Below are 17,785 nucleotides of genomic sequence, written 5' to 3' on the forward strand. Positions count from 1 at the left end.
TTGCTGACTTTTTATTAATAAAATAAAAACTAAAATATAGTGCTTGCGTAAGTATTCAACCCCTTGTGCTCTGAAGGGTCCAAGTTTACACAAACGACAAATTATTCCTAAAACAAACTCAGGTAAACACAATTGGACATGATTAGTGTGCACCTGTAAGATGTTAAAGTAACAGTCTCGTTTATGGGTAGAAAAAGGACTCTGTGTAAAGTTCACTAGCCGAGCATGAACTCCACCAGAAAATGAAGACAGAGGAGCATCATACTGAATGAAGTAAGAGACCAAGTGATTAAAATGCAGAAGGCAGGAAAGGGATACAAAACAATATCCAAGTGTTTGGATGTCCCACGCAACACTGTTGGATCCACTGTCAGAAAGTGGAAGTTGCATCACACCACCCAGACGCTTTGTAGGACGGGCCGTCCCTCAAAGCTAAGTGCCCGAGCAAGATGTGGGCTGGTGAGGAAAGCCACAGATGATCCTGGAGTCACTTTGAAGAAGCTCCAGAGGTCAGTGGCTGAAACTGGAGTAAATGTGCATGAGTCAACCATATCATGGCTTTCCATAAATCTGGCCTGTATGGGAGGGTGGCAAGAAAGAAGCCGTTGCTCAAAACTACACATATGCTTCACACATATGCATGCTTCGAGTTTGCTATCAAGCATGAGAGAGACCAAGTTAGGACGTGGGTAAAGGTTTTGTGATCAGATGAGACGGAAGTTGAGCTTTTTGGCCAAAACTCAAAGCGTTGTGTGGTGCAAACCTAACACTGCTCATGCCCTAAAAAACACCCTCCCTACAGTGAAGCAAGGCGGCAGCAGTATAATGCTATAGGGTTGTTTTTCATCTGCAGGCACTGGGAACCTTGTTCAAAACGAGGGAAGAATGGATAGAGCTAAATATGGGGAAATATTGGAAGAAAACATGCTGCAGTCTGCCATAAAACTGAAGGTTGGGAGAAGGTTCACTTTCCAGCAGGACAATGATCCTCAGCACAACGCTAAAGCAACAATGGCATGGCTCGGCAACAAAAAGGTGAACGTTTTGGAGGGGCCAAGTCAAAGTCCGGACCTCAACCCCATTGGAAATCTGTGGAACAGACTGAAAATCACAGTCCAGAGGTGCCATCCCACCAACCTGCAAGACCTGTACAAATTCTGCCAAGAAGGATGGGCAAAAATTACTCCAGAAGAATGTGCAAAGCTTGTACATACTTACCCCAAGAAAATCATGGCTGTTACTGCAGCAAAAGGGTACTCTACAAAGGATTGATATGTGGGGGTTGAATACTTCTGCAAGCACCATATCTTAGTTTTTAATTTATTTTAAAAAAGTCAGTGAAACATAACTTATTTTGGCTTTGGGAACATGCTGTTAGAGCTTATGGGTTCACAAAAATAATATTGTTCAGGAACAAATGTATGAGTATCTTTTACAAGCCAGAAATTAGTGATGAGTGTCAAGGGGGTTGAACACTTTTGCAAGGCAGTGTATAATTGCACTTACTGAGAACCACCCAGGGAGTTTTTAGACCTGACACAAAAGATGAATGTAATTAACTATCTGGCAGAACAGAAAACCAGCAGTTCTGGCAGTCCCTGAGGATCTGATCAAGAACCATTATCATATGCATGAGATGCTTCCCCTGTGCCTTTTTCAAAGACACCTAGTCTCCAGATTGTCTGTCTGTGGACTGATATGTACTGACGAAGAGGGAAGGCAATTATTTCTGACTGGTGGCATTGACTGCAGGTTACAAAAGCTTAGAAACTGCAGCAGAAGGTCTTGTGATAAAAACTTGTAAGGACCAACAATGGACTCTGTCCGTCAGTCTGTCGGCTTATCCTGACATTTATGTCAAGTCTTAAAAGTCTCACATCAAAGTTTACAACAGATGAATTAAGAGACCCTGACACCAAGTTGTTGTTGTGGTGGGTTACCTGCAGACTTCCAGGGGGCCATGGAAGTTAACTGCTTCTCATTAGCGACGCTGTGGTTCACATTAACAGGGATGTCCTCATTAGGCCCCGGGGAGAGAGAGGGGGAGGGAGAGGGATAAGGAGAGGGGTAGGGGGAAGGGGGAGAGCTGGGCTCCGGGGATGGGGTGGGGCTTCTATTGGGTGGGCTCGCGGTCACGACGACGCATGTTGCCGTGGCGACTTGCAGGCAGCGGGGATCCTGGGGGTTGCCTCTCTCTTTGCGGCTGTTCTTCTCTGAGCACAGATCTGAGAGAGAGAGAGAGAGAGAGAGAGAGAGAGAGAGAGAGAGAGAGAGAGAGAGAGAGAGAGCTACAGTGAGGTTAGAGAAAAACAGATTTTTAACTTCACATTTTCTTCCTTCAGCCAACGGTTTTATCCATAGAGATGTCGAGGGTCAGACCACATAACCTTGACCATAGATCGAACAAATAGTTCTGTTATCCTACAATGACCATGGAAATGAAGATGTACAGACAGACAGAGGGAAAGACGGGCAAAAAGACTGGCAGACTGACAGACATGCAGACATACTAGCACACAGGCAGGCAGACAGAAAGACCTGTAATAGGGATGAGGACCCAGGGGATCTCATTGTCTTCCTCTTCTCCTTCTGCTCTCCTTCCAAAACTTTGTCCTTTGGGGGCACACTCCCCGCTGCGGGAGCTGGGACTGAACCCCTCCAAGCTGCTGACACTACCAACTGTCTGCTCCTGGGAACGAACACACACACACACACACACACACACACACACACACACACACACACACACACACACAGTGAGTATGAATATCAGGCTTGTGTTCTAGACAGTCCTAACTCAAAACAAGTTTCCACATGGACAACAGGATAACATGGATAAAATCAGCAGTGGCAGTGAGAAGAAATTGGATCAAGTGGAGAATGATCTGTCAAACCTGACAGGATTTATAAGAAGATGGACTACTTGGAAATTATCAGTCCAGGAGGACTGACATGGTGACTGATGGTGTCCCCAGTGGAAACAGAAAAAGCTCAGAGGATAGGAGGGTTTGAGGAAAGCGCGACACTGCAAACTGTTTTAACTTAGTTTGTAACGGTTCACTACACTCACAGATCAGCCTTGACCTCAGGTTTTGGATCACGGTTCAGTTTCCATCTTACATCGTCATAAAAAAAAATGACTAGAAAGAGTCGGGGAGGAGTTTCACCAGGGGGTACGTGTGGGGGGATCACGTTATTCCCCCCAGTTCCGCCCCCAAACAGGCGCCCCGACCAAAAACAGGAAGTGCTAGTGCAGCGACCAGGACACATACCCACATCTGGTTTCCCAGCCGCAGACACGGCCAATTGTGTCTGTTGGGACGTCCGACCAGGCCGGAGGTAATACGGGGATTCGAACTGCCGATCCCCATGTTAGTAGGCAACAGAATAGACTGCCACACCACCCGGATGCCAAACGTCTGATTTTATATGGGGCCAACAAGAGCTCATTTTGAAGTCCTCCCTCCCAATACCTGAGATCGTGCCAAATAAAACTGAGCCAACCCACCACAGTGAGGGCTTCCTGCTTTCATTTACGGTGGTAAATGGTGTTCTGAATAATCTGTGTGTTGCTCAGGTGTTGTGTAATAGAATCAAGCAACACAAAAACATAGGTCAATACATTCCATTCCATTATCCAAGCCGCTTATCCTAGTTTAGGGTCGCAGGATGCTGGAGCCTATCCCAGCAGTCACTGGGCGGCAGGCGTGGCGACACCCTGGACAGGCCGCCAGGCCATCACAGGGCCGACACCGTCAAACCTAGGGACAATTTAGTACGGCCAATTCACCTGACCTACATGTCTTTGGACTGTGGGAGGAAACCGGAGCACCTGGAGGAAACCCACACAGACACGGGGAGAACATGCAAACTCCACACAGAGGACAACCTGGGATGACCCCCAAGTTTGGACAACCCCGGGGTTCGAACCCAGGACCTTTTCGCTGTGAGGCAACCACGCAAACCACTGCGCCACCGTGCCGCCCTAGTCTGATTGTCTCTACTGTATATTCTGTTACCCAAGCCGCTTATCCAGTCACATTTCTCAGGTCAAATGATCAGTTGAGCGATTGTAGCACAAGGCTCAATGCTTTCAGAAACCATCTCAATTCAAAAGCAGCATACGCCATAAACTTGATTTCCCAAGTTGAACTTGGCTAAATTTCTTTCAGAACTTTGGAATTTTATCCAATGTAACCATTGATCAAAGCTTGGGACGTGACACGAACTGCAAGCCAACAAAAACCCCTAAGTTGAAATGACACCGTGGTCGATAATGGATCAAAAACGTACTGCCAAAACCTGAGCAAACAAGCAGTTGCCGTCGTTACTGCCTTTTTTTTTTGTATTAACACCACACAAATATGTTTTGTCTCACAAATGAAAAGTTCATAAACATAAATTCTAAATAACTCAAGAGACGCTGACACTGAATATAATTTTAAGACTGTTACGTGTCAGTTTATTTTTAGTCGTCCAAAAGACGCCCCAAGTGTTACATCTTGCCCCCCCCCCCCCCCAGTTTTGGAGTGCCCTGTACTGGGCAGTGGCCCCTCAGAACGGAGCTACAAGGGGAGGGGTAGGGCCAAGGGGGGGGAATTAGGATTGGGCCTTGATTTCCCCACGGAAACCCAATTTCAGTTGTCAGAGACAACCGTGTTTTCTTAAAAACTGACCCCTGACTCGTGCTACCATGTTCAGCAACATGTGAAAAAAAGAAGAGAAAAAGTTCCAACACGCTTCAGACACGTTATATGTTTGAGGACTGGTTTCGTCATGGCGGGGCACTGATAAGGAGATGTTTTGGATTTTGTTTTGAATGCAAATTCCACCACCTTTCCATAAAATATTTTTTTCGGATCTTTCCCCCTTTTCCTCCCCAATTGTACCCGGCCAATTACCCCACTCTTCCGAGCCGTCCCGGTTGTTGCTCCACCCCCTCTGCTGATCCGGGGAGGGCTGCAGCCTACCACATGCCTCCCCCAATACATGTTGAGTCACCAGCCACTTCTTTTCACCTGACGGTGAGGAGTTTAACCAGGGGGACGTAGCGCGTGGGAGGGTCACGCTATTCCAATGAGTTCCCCCTCCCACCCCAAACAGGTGCTCTGACCGACCAGAGGAGGCGCTAGTGCAGTGACCAGGACACACCCCCACATCCAGCTTCCTACTCGCAGACACGGCCAATTGTGCCCGACCAAGCTGAAGGTAACACGGAGATTCGAACCGGCGATCCCCATGTTGGTAGGCTATGGAATAGACCGCTACACTACCCGGATGCCCCCTATACTTTTTATTTGACGGAGAGTGTTACCTCCAGTTCCTCCTGTTTGCGTAGGTCGACGTCACAGTTGGCAGGCAGGCCAAGCTTGGAGGCCAGCCTGTCAAAGGGCCAGGACTCAGTCTGCCCCTCCTCCTGCTCCTCAGACAGGCTCTGACCGCCTGCTCCCGTGGCAGCCTTATTAAGTTCTGTTAGCAGACAGAAAATGGCTTTTACAAGTTTTCAACAATATACATGAAAATGTTTTGACTACTTAGAAACAAAACCAATACATGTATTACTTCTAAATAACTTTAAAGCAGTGCCACTAGTGACCTAGTGATGGTTTTAGAGCAGTGTCAGGAGTTCTGTAGCATTTTCCATACTGATTTGTGGGAACATGAGATGAGACTCTCGTCTTATCTGGTCTGTCAAATGACCCATCATTTGTGCTAAGAAGCCAGTGGCACGGCAGAAAAAGACAGGGGGACATTCGGTCAAGCACACACACAGTCAGACAGTCAGGAAGACACACTGAAACAGACAGACAAACAGACAGAAAGACTGATATACAGCCAGACACCTGTCAGCAGGCTAAGGAGTTTGGCTGCTGCCTCAGACCCTTCCTTCCTCAGATCCATGTCTTTCAAACCCATCAAGCTAATCATAGATGAGAGAGAACACTGCAGGGACGGACTTTGGCTGTCCTCCACTGGAGAGAGTGAGAGAGCGAGAGACAGAATGAGAGAGAGCATGGGAGAAAGAGTGAGAGAAAGAACGAGAGAGAGAGATGAAGGACAGGGCAGTTTCCTCATATCAAAGGTCAATGCACTCTGTTCACAGAGTTAATGTAGGACTTGTGTGGTTAAGTTATGGTGAATGTATGGTCACACCAAACAGGGCTGGGCGGCACATCGACTTTTTACATCGACATATTTTCAAACAAGATGTAGGATGAGACAATACTGTTTGTATCGATAGTTTGACGTTGCATTAAAGCATGTAACCCGTTTAACACGAGAACGACCGGGATCTCACTCCTACCTAAAACGACCATGGGCGGTCAACATGACCGCCACAGTTTTTTTTAAAAACTTATTTCTAGTTTTTCCTCTTATCCCACCCGATTAACCCAATGGCATATGGCCGGAACTCTTGTCGAATAACTCCCCTGGCTCAAGTTTCCACAGGAAGGAGATAAGCGTAACACCAGCTTCCTTCAAACTCGTGTCGGCTGCTCTCGCTATTTTACACGCTGAAGCCTCGTATAGATTGCATTACCTTCAGGCCGCGAAGGAGACGTAGGGAGAATGCTTTCGGTTGCTTGGCTGCAGGCACCCGGATGGCCCAGAGGGGTCGCTGGAGAACGACGAGTCCCCGAACACTACACCGATCTACACCCACTATCCCTCGGGTAAGGGTGGCCTAATGAAGGCCTTACCCCGTGGACGCTCTGGCCGTGACCGGTTACGGCGAGTCTGGGATACGAACCTCCCAGCCACATGACGAGCGGGTTGCAAGAAGGGCGGTTTATTCCGCTCGGCCATCAGAGCGGCACCACCACAGTTTTTAAACTCCATATTCTGTCAAGATAAATACCCAACTGAGATATTAATGCATTACATATGTCAGTATGTCTGTTATGAAACTAACTGACACCAAAAATTAAAATTTTAACAACTTTAATACTATTTTTCAAACAATTTAAAATGGCCGCTGTCCAACACCTGTAAATACTGCAACGCCTCATGGTAGTCGTGGTGCGTCTGTAACGGCGTCTGTAACCAGACATGTTGGCAATAATCAAACATCAAGTTTAGACTATTTCTCTGCACTGGAGGATGCTAGTGTGTTTCTAGGACAGAGCAATGAACGTCACGAAGGAAATGACGCCACGAACACACGTCATAAATACGTGTGTTGACATGATGTGCACAATCACGCGCAAATTATGAGCGGCCATTTTGACCACTCACGGTCGTTTTAGGTAGGTAAAATAAAAAATGCGGTTTGCATTCTCAGAGATAGGCCCTTTTTTTTAATTTAACATAGGACATTTATGTGGACATCTGGAGTCGCCAGCCACTTCTTTTCACCTGACAGTGAGGAGTTTCACCAGGGGGACGTAGTGTGTGGGAGGATCACGCTATTCCCACCAGCCCCCCCCCCCCCGAACAGGCGCCCCAACTGACCAGAGGAGGTGCTAGTGCAGCGACCAGGACACAGACCTACATCTGGCTTCCTACCTGCAGACACGACCAAGCCGGAGGTTAACACGGGGATTCAAACTGGCAATCCTCATGCTGGTAGACAATGGACTAGACCGCCACGCTACCCAGATGCCCCAATTTTCATTATATTTGATAGAAGGTTTCACATTCTCTAAAAGAGCAGGGATTTTTTTTAGTAAATTGAAGCAAACGAAGGTCTCGATTCTTCCCTAAACCCTACAAGACTTCAAGAACTCTACAACCCAGTAGAAGACACACCATCACATCCAGTCATTTCTCACAGAGCCTCCTCTACTTGATCCTTCTATCGCTGTAATTTCTCCCATGATCACTTTTGGATTACTATTGATAAGTTAGGTATCTGTTCAATCTATTGTCTGGATAGTTCAACTTGGACCTTCTTGCTGTCAGTTGTTGTGAGACTCACAGCTAACTGACTGAACTGAGATACATTCCAGTCTAAAGCTGAACATTATACACACTACACGTCATCAAGGCCTCCACTTCCACTGTTACAGCGATGACGTCCAGCTCGACACATCTCCACTAAATCCATCACCACACCAACTTGCTCTAGTCTGGCCAACTGCCTCGCCGAAATCAAATCATCTGACATGATCATCATCAGTCCAAATCCCTTACCAAAACCACCCACAACTTCTGCCTTACCATCAATACCTCCATTCTGCCCTCCTCCCCACACATCTGCAACCTCGGAATAATTTTCAACAGTTACTCCTCCTCTGAGCACCACACCATTAAGAAGAAGGAAAAAAAACTATCTTATCTCTGCCCATCACTCTCCATCTCTGCTGCTGAAACCTTTGTCCATGCCTTCATCACATCCAGAATTGTATCATCACATCCAGAGCCGTAGAGAATACTGCAGCAGATTCTCCACGGCTCATCATTCAAAGTCCTAAACAAACTCTGGTACATCCAGAACTCTGCTGCTCGCCTGCTCATCCACTCCCGTGACCACAACACCCGTCCTGCAGAACCTCCACCGGCTCCCTGTCCCACTACAGATCCAATTCAAAGTCCTTCTCCCCACACACAAACCCCTCCATAACCAGGCCCCCCCCTACCTCAACTTATCAAACACATGGGGAAGACTGGAAGAGATTTCCAGAACTGTGAGTCGGTTTGTATCTTAACCAGAGGATAAAGTAACGGTGTCTCCCCCTTACCTGGCTGACTTCCACCTCCTGCTGCCTGCTGTGAGGCCGTCCTCAGGAACTTCAGTGTCTTTTCTGCCATCTCCTGCTCCAGCTTCCTCTTCCTCCCCCGTACCTCCTGCTCTACTCCCTCCTCCTGCCTCTCCTCCACCTGTCTTGTCACCTCCATCTCTGCGTTCTTCTTACAGGTCATCACCAAGTCAATCATCTGCTGTACCTGAAAAAAACAGAGACCAGGGTTTGGCGTCAGTATGTAATGTGGTACTATGCTAATGAGTTAGAAGTCCTGTTATCTGTGTACCATGTTTTGTCAGTAGCAGTGTGGTCTTAATCCTGTTTGGGACTAATACAAACCTGTACATGGGTGCTTGTCCTGTGGAAACAACTAAACTTCTTGGAAACCCGTTTTGTGCACATTGTGCCCCCCCCCCCCAATTGTACTTGGCCAATTACCCCCCCCATCCGGACGCCACGTTGCAGCGCTTTTGACATGGGTTGGGCAAGGTTTACCAACCTAAATTTATCAATCTGATTAGCTATGCCATGACTATATCAGGATTTCCCTTCACCCATCCATCTCACTTCTAGGCGACCGCTCCTCACTCAACATGTCAGAACAGCCCAAACCCTTTATTCTAATAGTGTTTTTTTTTAACAGCTAAAGAATACTGTCCGCAACTGGAAAGAAGGAACTACGTTATCTATCAACCAGTGGCTTGACTTAACTCAACACTGCACTTTAGACAAACTTGCAGCAACACCAAAAGACAATATCAAACCACCCACAGACACCAGGTTCCCCTTTTTGTAAAACCTCCAGAGCTGATTCCTCACCATCCCCGACCCCTTAGCACGCCACTTGGAATAATTCAATATAATCCAGATAACACACTGTGCATTCTCATCAATAGTATTTGCATCTGTTGCGCATTATTCTAGTATTATTGTAGCTCAGGTCCTGGGGTATTCCGGTGGCGTCTGGACACTGCTTGGCATCCTCCTCATCATATTCTTCATATATTTTACACTACACTACTACTACTTTCTGCTGCTCCCATTAGGGGGCGCCACAGCGGACTGTCTGTTTCCATCTCTTCCTGTCCTCTTCATCTTCCTCTGTCACACCAGCCACCTGCATGTCCTCCCACACGACATCCATAAACCTCCTCTTTGGCCTTCCTCTTCTCCTCTTCCCTGGCAGCTCTATATTCAACATCCAACTCCCAGTATACCCAGCATCTCTCCTCCACACATGTCCAAACCATCTCAGTCTTGTCTCTCTTGCTTTGTCTCCAAACTGTCCAACTTGAGCGGTCCCTCTAATATACTCGTTCCTAATCCTGTCCTTCTTCATCACTCCCAATGAAAATATTATCGTCAACTCTGCCACCTCCAGCTCCACCTCCTGTCTTTTAGTCAGTGCCACTGTCTCATAATTCCATAATAATTCTGTTATTCTTTTTCAGTGTTGTGTTGGTGTTGTGTAAATTGTGTAAACACAACATTCATTGCACGTTGTCCGTCTTGGGAGAGAGATCCCCCTCTGTTGCTCTCCCTGAGGTTTCTCCCTGTTAAAGGTTTTTTTTTAGGGAGCTGTTCTTTATCTGATGCAAGGGTCTAGGGACAGGATGTTGTGTTGCTGTAAAGCCCCCTGAGGCAAATTTGTAATTTGTGATGTTGGGCTACACAAATAAAATCACTTGACTGTTATTTGTGTTTGTTTAACCCCATTTCATCCCTAGTCTTGTGTTATGGTTGTGAAGTGATGTTTTGTATTGTGTTGTCTGGTATTATGTGTTGGTACTTTCAATTTACCACCAGTCCCTTTGTTGTACTTGTGATGAGTTACGCTGTATTGTTTTCTTGTTTATGAATAAACAAACTTGATTTTAACAGAACAGATGCGTTTTTCTGCAATATTCCTTTGTAACTGACTTTACCTTCTGAGGTTCTGTCTGGTTCTGCACCCCTCCCTCTGCACCGGATGGGCTCCCCTCAGGCCTCTTCTCCTCCATGTGTCCCTTCCCCTTAGGGGCACATAACAGCTCCATCTTCTGTTTGGCGCTGGCCGTGGTTAGCAAGTAGATGTTTGGGTTGTACAGGTAGGAAAGCAGGTAGCTGTCAATGTTCACACTGTGTCGTTTGGGGGCAGGAAACAGCTTCCCTCTGTCATCCAGTTTGGTGTCGTACTCAGCCATGGGGTAGAGGCGCAACTGCAGCACGCACACATGCATGCACGCACACACGCACACAGACACACAGACAGACACACACACACACACACACACACACAAATCATGTATTTTTATATCAGTTTATATCATCAACAATCAATGTCCTCATGAGGACACTATTTATTTTTTTTTGTGGACTTTTCCCCCCTTTTTCTCCCCAACTGTACCCGGCCAATTACTCCACCCTTCCGAGCTGTACCGGTTGTTGCTCCACCCCCCTCTGCTGATCCGAGGAGGGCTGCAGACTACCACATGCCTCCTCCGATACATGTGGAGTCGCCAGCCACTTCTTTTCACCTGACAGTAAGACATTTCACCAGCGGGGTGGAGTGTGTAGGAGGATCACACTATTTGCATAGCGCATGGGAGGATCACGCGACCTCGACCCTGCTTCTCTGGGGTCGGGTCACGGTGGCAGCAAGCTAAGTAGGGCACTCCAGACGTCTCTCTCCCCAGCAACGGCCTCCAGCTCCTCCTGGGGGATCCCAAGGTGTTCCCAGGCCAGATTGGACATGTAGTCCCTCTCCAGTTAGTTCTGGGTCTACCCCGGGGTCTCCTCCCAGTTGGCCGTGCCTGGTAAACCTCCAAAGGAAGGCGCCAAGGAGGCATCCTAATCAGATGCCCAAACCACCTCAACTGGCTCCTTTCGATGCGAAGGAGCAGCGGCTCTACTCCGAGCTCCCTCCGGATGTCTGAGTTCCTCACCCTGTCTCTAAGGCTGAGCCCAGACACCCTACGGAGGAAACTCATTTCAGCCGCTTGTATCTGCGATCTCACCCTTACCAGGTATACCAGGTCAGTAAATCAGAAATGTGTGTAGGAGCAAGACCATTTAAAGCCTTAAAAGTGAGCAGTAAAATTTTAGAATCAATTCGAAATATAACAGGGAGCCAGTGTAGGGAGGCAAGCACAGGAGTGATATGGTCATGCCTCTTTATCCCGGTAATGAGCCGAGCAGTGGCATTTTGTACCAACTGCAGACGGTGGAGGGAGTCCTTGCTGATACCAGAATAAAGTGCATTACAATAGTCAAGCCGAGAACAGATAAAAAAATGTACAATTTTTTGCAGATCGGCAATTGATAAAAATGGCATAATTTTGGAGATCAGCTTGAGCTGGAGAAAGCATGACTGAACATGGTTGACGTGATTATCAAAACTGAGGTTAACATCCAAGATTCCTAACAGCCTGCTAAACACTACCTGACAGACCAAGATTAGTACCAAAAGGGCTGATGGAATTTAGGGGACCGAACAGAATGACCTCAAACTTATCAAGAAACAGAAAGAGGTAAATGGATGAGAGCATACAGGGAGACAAAATTTGACAGATGATATATCTACGATTGACTGGTTATGCTGACTGTATTTGCAGTCTGCTGGTTGAATAGTGGGTGGCACATCTGGGATTTGGCAGCCATAGTGACTGTAGAACTAAACCAGTTTTGCATCCTGATCCCTAGCCATTATGAAGTAAATCGTGAGCAGGTTTGGACGTTTTCAGAAAACGCAGCAGGTTTCCAACCCACCTTGCCATCATTCTGTCCGCTGAGGTACTCCTCGACCTGGATTGCCACCCCGGCAGACAGCTGGCTGAGGGGGTTGGCTCGGGCTTTGACCAGGGCTTGGTGAAGCACAGGGAGGAAACAGTTCAGCCACGGTATCACAAGGCTGCCAGAGTCAGGTGCATCATGGGTAGAGGAGGTGCATTTGGATACTGCGTGGGTAGAAAAATTAAAAAACTTACTTAAACCTATCATATGTTTGCTTGTTTGGAAAGTCAGTAGGAGCAAGACGGAATACCTATGCATGAATGAGAGGGAGGACAGTGGAATGAGGATGCAAGGAGTAGAGGTGACGAAGGTGGATGAGTTCAAATACTTGGGGTCAACTGTCCAAAGTAACGGGGAGTGCAGAAGAGAGGTGAAGAATAGCGCAGGCAGAGTGGAGTGGGTGGAGAAGTGTGCCAGGAGTGATCTGTGACAGAAGGGTACCAGCAAGAGTTAAAGGGAAGGTTTACAAGATGGTAGTGAGACCAGCAATGTAAAGGGAAGGTTTACAAGATGGTAGTGAGACCAGCAATGTAATATGGTTTGGAGAGAGTGGCACTGATGAAAAGACAGGAGGTGGAGCTGGAGGTGGCAGATTTGAAGATGACAAGATTTTCATTGGGAGTGATGAAGAAGGACAGGATTAGGAACGAGTATATTAGAAGGACAGCTCAGGTTGGACGGTTTGGAGACAAAGCAAGAGAGGCAAGATTGAGATGGTTTGGACATATGTGGAGGAGAGATGCTGGGTATATTGGGAGAAGGCTCCAGAATATGGAGCTGCCAGGGAAGAGGAGAAGAGGAAGACCAAAGAGGAGGTTTATGGATGTGGTGAGGGAGGACATGCAGGTGGCTGGTGTGACAGAGGAAGATGAAGAGGACAGGAAGAGATGGAAACGGATGATCTGCTGTGGTGACCCCTAATGGGAGAAGCTGTAAGTAGTAGTAGCAGTAGTAGATAAATGTTTGTGTTCATGCATATGTGTATATATTGTAGTTGTCTATGGCATCTTTCAGAACCACCAGATTTCCCTTGTATGTGCATGTATGCTTGTGTCAGGGGTACTAGGGTTTTTCTGTGTCTGTGTTCGTATGTATTCACATGTAGAAAGGCAAAAGGTCACGCCCACTCATGTTCTACAATTTCACGGTCATGGGTAGCATGTAGATGCTGTTAACTTCAGTCCACTTCTGTACTGATAACACTGTTAGATACTTGGCCTCCTTGAAAACCAAATCCTGAAACTCTTTTGGATTTCTGTTGATAAAAACCTCCTTTTGCCCAGCAAACCCTTTTGTCCTTGTTGTAAATTCAGTTTTTGAAAAAATGGCAGATGGACTAGATTTTTCCAGCGTGTTGCTTTTTTTTAATGTATTGTTTATGTTTACACATAACGTTTTTTTTCCTTAGTTATTCCAAGAGCTGATCCGCGCTGACACTACGGTGCTGCAGAATAAGGAGGAATAATTGGACTAAAATGCAAAGCCATCATCTTTACTTTCAATGTGTGAACACAGATGCGAGTTCTCACTGACAGCTGTTTAACGCCGTGTCCTACACAAGTTCAACATGTGCATGCTGAGATCCTATGAGGGACCATTTCACACCAAATAACCAAATACACGACCAAATTCCTAGGATTTTTTTTCTCCCCCTTTTTCTCCTCAATTGTACTTGGCCAAATACCCCACTCTTCTGAGCCGTCCCAGTTGCTGCTCCACCCCCTCTGCCGATCCGGGGAGGGCTGCAGACTACCACATGCCTCCTCCGATACATGTGGAGTCACCAGCCGCTTCTTTTCACCTGACAATGAGGAGTTTCACCAGGGGGACGTAGCGCGTGGGAGGATCACGCTATTCCCCCCAGTTCCCCCTCCGCCCGAACAGGAGCCCCCACTGACCAGAGGAGGCGCTAGTGCAGCGACCAAGACACATATCCACATCCGGCTTCCCACCCGCAGACACGGCCAATTGTGTCTGTAGGGACACCCGACCAAGCTGGAGGCAACACGGGGATTCGAACCGCCGGTCCCCGTGTTGGTAAGCAACGGAACAGATCACTATGCTACCTGGACGCCCTGATTCAGTAATTCTGATTCTGAAATTATCCATTAATGCTTTTAAAATTATAAAAATGATAGAAACTTCTCAGTTAGCAACCTCTGGAGAGACGCTACCGTAGGAGAATGAAATGAGTATCTTCCCTGGTGTGTGTGTGTGTGTGTGTGTGTGTGTGTGTGTGTGTGTGTGTGTGTGTGTGTGTGTCTGGACCGGTGTGATACTCACTGGATTTGGTCACATCTCTGGTCTCAGGAAAGATGAACAGAGCCTGCAGACATCTCTTCCAGCCCTGCCCTACATCTGTTAATAATACCAGAAAGAGTCTCTATAATAACAGTTCAATATTATAGTATGACAACATTGATGGATATGTCTCTATCTGCTCTCACAACTTTACAAATAAAATATACAATATCTTTTAATGCACATCTTCTCTTACTCTGATTTATATTGTATGTTATTTTATCTGTCAGGTCTTTCCTCTGCCGTGCGTCTGACCTACAGCTGAATGATTATGGCTACTAGTATCTTCCTGTTATTTTATAACATTATCAGGATTATGAATCACCATTATCACTGAATGATTTTAAGAACCAAGTTATTTTACTTCTGGTATATGAACAGAAAACAGTCTACATCTTAACTACTTTAAACTTCAACACACTCAAAATGAAACTAAATGTCTAAATATTGACACTACATCCATATTCTAAGCATTGTGGTACAGGATTAATCAGTTTTGTGGCCTCAGTCTGTGTGGATGCGCGTTATGTGGTACTGTTGGGTGTGGTCATCTGGGCGCTGGACAGCAGGAAAAGGAAGCCTCGGTCAACCAGTGACGTCACCAGCACCTGAACGGAGCAGAAGAGATGGCAAAATGGCCGGTCAGTAACACAACAATCCCAAAACACCTGGCATTACTTCCCCAGGTGCCACAGCAACAACACATACTAGCCTTTACAACATCTAGCCAGTTGTGTCATTACACTGTGGGGCGACTGTTCAAATTCAGCCAATCAAGTTCACACAGTCACTGCCTTCAAACGGCGACTGTGGTCAGTATGCACTGAGGTCTAGACAGCAAAGGAGGAAATAAGTGTGTGTGCACTGTGGTCTATACAGTAAAGGAGGAAATAAGTGTGTGTGCACTGTGGTCTATACAGTAAAGGAGGAAATAAGTGTGTGTGAATCGGTTGTTACAGGAGACACAGCAGAACGAAGCTGCTGCCTTAGTTAATGCTATATTTAGGGAGAGGCTGTTTTTTTGCACCTCGCCACCCATTAATCCACCTCTGCTCTGTATGATGATTCATCGTTGTTGCTGATAAGACCTACCAACGTGGTATCATCAGCAAACTTTATAATGAAGCTACAATTAAGGCTACAAACAACCCATAATGCAACAGTCTGTAAAATACCATAGTTACTCTGGTACTCTCTCCATTCAAATGAATATCTGTTGTGATGATTGAACACGTAATTGTCTAGTCATGAAATGTAAGACAACCCCCACTTTGTTAAACCTACACTAAAAAATAAATAAATATTGACTTATATTGGGGCCAATACGGTATACTTTCTCTTCAGAGCGTTTTTTTCTGTTCATTCAGTTTAGGCGCTTTGCAAAACATGCTTAGATGCTGTGCCTAAGTCGTATAAGGAACACCCTGCACTGATCTCGTTCATGACATCTCTGGAATCCAAGTGACGGAAATCCGTCATAGTGACGGAAAACTTTAATAGGCTGTTTGAAACACAATGATTGGCTATAAAAACTGATCAGTCAGTAGACAGTACTCACAACTCCCCTGGTCTCCAGCTCATCCAGTAACTTCGTCACACTGGTCCCAGTCTGGCTCCTTTCAACCACCTCTAGAAGACTGCAGTACCTGTCATTCTTCACAACTACACACACACACACACACACACACAAACAAGCAACAGTACAGAGGTCAAAGGTTAAGCGCCACAGCAACCAAATATTCATGTAGCCTCAGAATGATATCAGCGTTTCTGCGACCTCACCTTCATGGCTGCCTACGTAAAGATTCCAGGAGAACAAGGCAGAGGGAAAGTTGCTGGTCACCTCATCCAGATTCACCAGACATCCAATTTCAAGCTTCTCTGGTCTGGAAGAGACAGGCGGTCAAATCATACAGTGAAAACAGCTGACAAGGATTGTTGAATCGTCTAAGCGTTGAGAGGCCACCAGCAGTTGGGCGCCACAAAACACAAACAACATTTCAGTACAAAACTGGAGATGGAAACTGGTTTAGAGATTCAGCTGGAGACGGCATCATTTTCACCAATACCTCTGCAAAACTCAGGGCTGAGAAAACAAGTTACTGGGAAGAATGACTTATTTCTGAGGGATGCTTCAACACAACAGAGTGTTAGCCTTGAAGTCTTTTCAGTATTACAACATACTTTGCAGAGGTCCTTACAAGAAATCAAAAGCTGAATGGAAAGAATTATTGTGGCTCTGAAAAAGCCTTTAACTTAAATGAGGACTGATGAACTTAAGATGAGGTTTGTTTTCCCTGCAGAGTCCTTTTTAATTAAGCTTAACACACAAGGTCAAAGGTTACTGACTGCTACTGATGGTCAGTGTCCGTATACACATCCATCCATTCACCCATTACCCAAACTGCTTATCCTGCTCTCAGGGTCGTGGGGATGCTGAAGCCTATCTCAGCAGTCATTGGGCGGCAGGAGGGGAGAGACACCCTGGACAGGCCGCCAGGCCATCACAGGGCCCACAATTTAATAATAAACAAATTATGTTGGGTAAACTTCCGGTATGCTGCAGGAGCAAACAGCAGCATAAAATGGAGGCTCCCAGACAATCTTACCCCCCCATAAAAAGACACTGGATAATCAAGTAGAAATTATAGCATGAAAGGGGGAAACAAAAGACAGGCCAGAGGAAAACACAACAAAACCTAAGAAAAGATGATAAATCACTGACAGAACGTGAGGACACAGCCAACAGAGCTAACACGGTAGCGGAATACAGGCGGTCTGTTTGGATGTGAAGAAAGAATACAATGAAACAATTGTAACACTGAAGAGCAAGCTGGTAGACTTGAGGAGAAATAAGTCAGAAACTAAATGGTATTGTTTCCGAGTAAAAAAAAAAAAAATAACAGAAAGAGTTGAGAGGATGGAGCAGAGAGTGACCGACGTGGAGGAGCGGATCACCGACGTCAAGGAGATGCTTTCCTACACACCTGAATTTCAAAAATCCATCCAAGCCCAACTGATGACCTGGA

The 17,785-nt window shown here is 46.3% G+C and overlaps 1 protein-coding gene across 2 annotated transcripts in view; it reads right to left on the reverse strand.

Annotated features, from left to right (window-relative positions):
- Nucleotides 1–17,785, reverse strand: part of LOC130107556 (protein TASOR-like) — a 75,034-nt gene that overhangs the window by 14,384 nt on the left and 42,865 nt on the right. The window contains exons 10-20 of one of the 2 annotated variants that reach the window (XM_056274212.1): nt 16,539–16,642; nt 16,315–16,418; nt 15,292–15,364; nt 14,739–14,813; nt 12,432–12,619; nt 10,610–10,882; nt 8,682–8,886; nt 5,844–5,972; nt 5,315–5,469; nt 2,539–2,689; nt 1,941–2,225 (exon numbers count right to left, since the gene is read on the reverse strand). In XM_056274212.1, coding sequence (XP_056130187.1) covers nt 1,941–2,225; nt 2,539–2,689; nt 5,315–5,469; nt 5,844–5,972; nt 8,682–8,886; nt 10,610–10,882; nt 12,432–12,619; nt 14,739–14,813; nt 15,292–15,364; nt 16,315–16,418; nt 16,539–16,642 — 1,742 coding nt within the window. The remainder of the gene's footprint in view (nt 1–1,940; nt 2,226–2,538; nt 2,690–5,314; nt 5,470–5,843; nt 5,973–8,681; nt 8,887–10,609; nt 10,883–12,431; nt 12,620–14,738; nt 14,814–15,291; nt 15,365–16,314; nt 16,419–16,538; nt 16,643–17,785) is intronic. The other variant, XM_056274213.1, reaches the window with a different exon arrangement.

Source organism: Lampris incognitus, chromosome 2 (assembly GCF_029633865.1).
Source record: "Lampris incognitus isolate fLamInc1 chromosome 2, fLamInc1.hap2, whole genome shotgun sequence".
In the NCBI taxonomy this organism is placed as follows: Eukaryota; Metazoa; Chordata; class Actinopteri; order Lampriformes; family Lampridae; genus Lampris; species Lampris incognitus.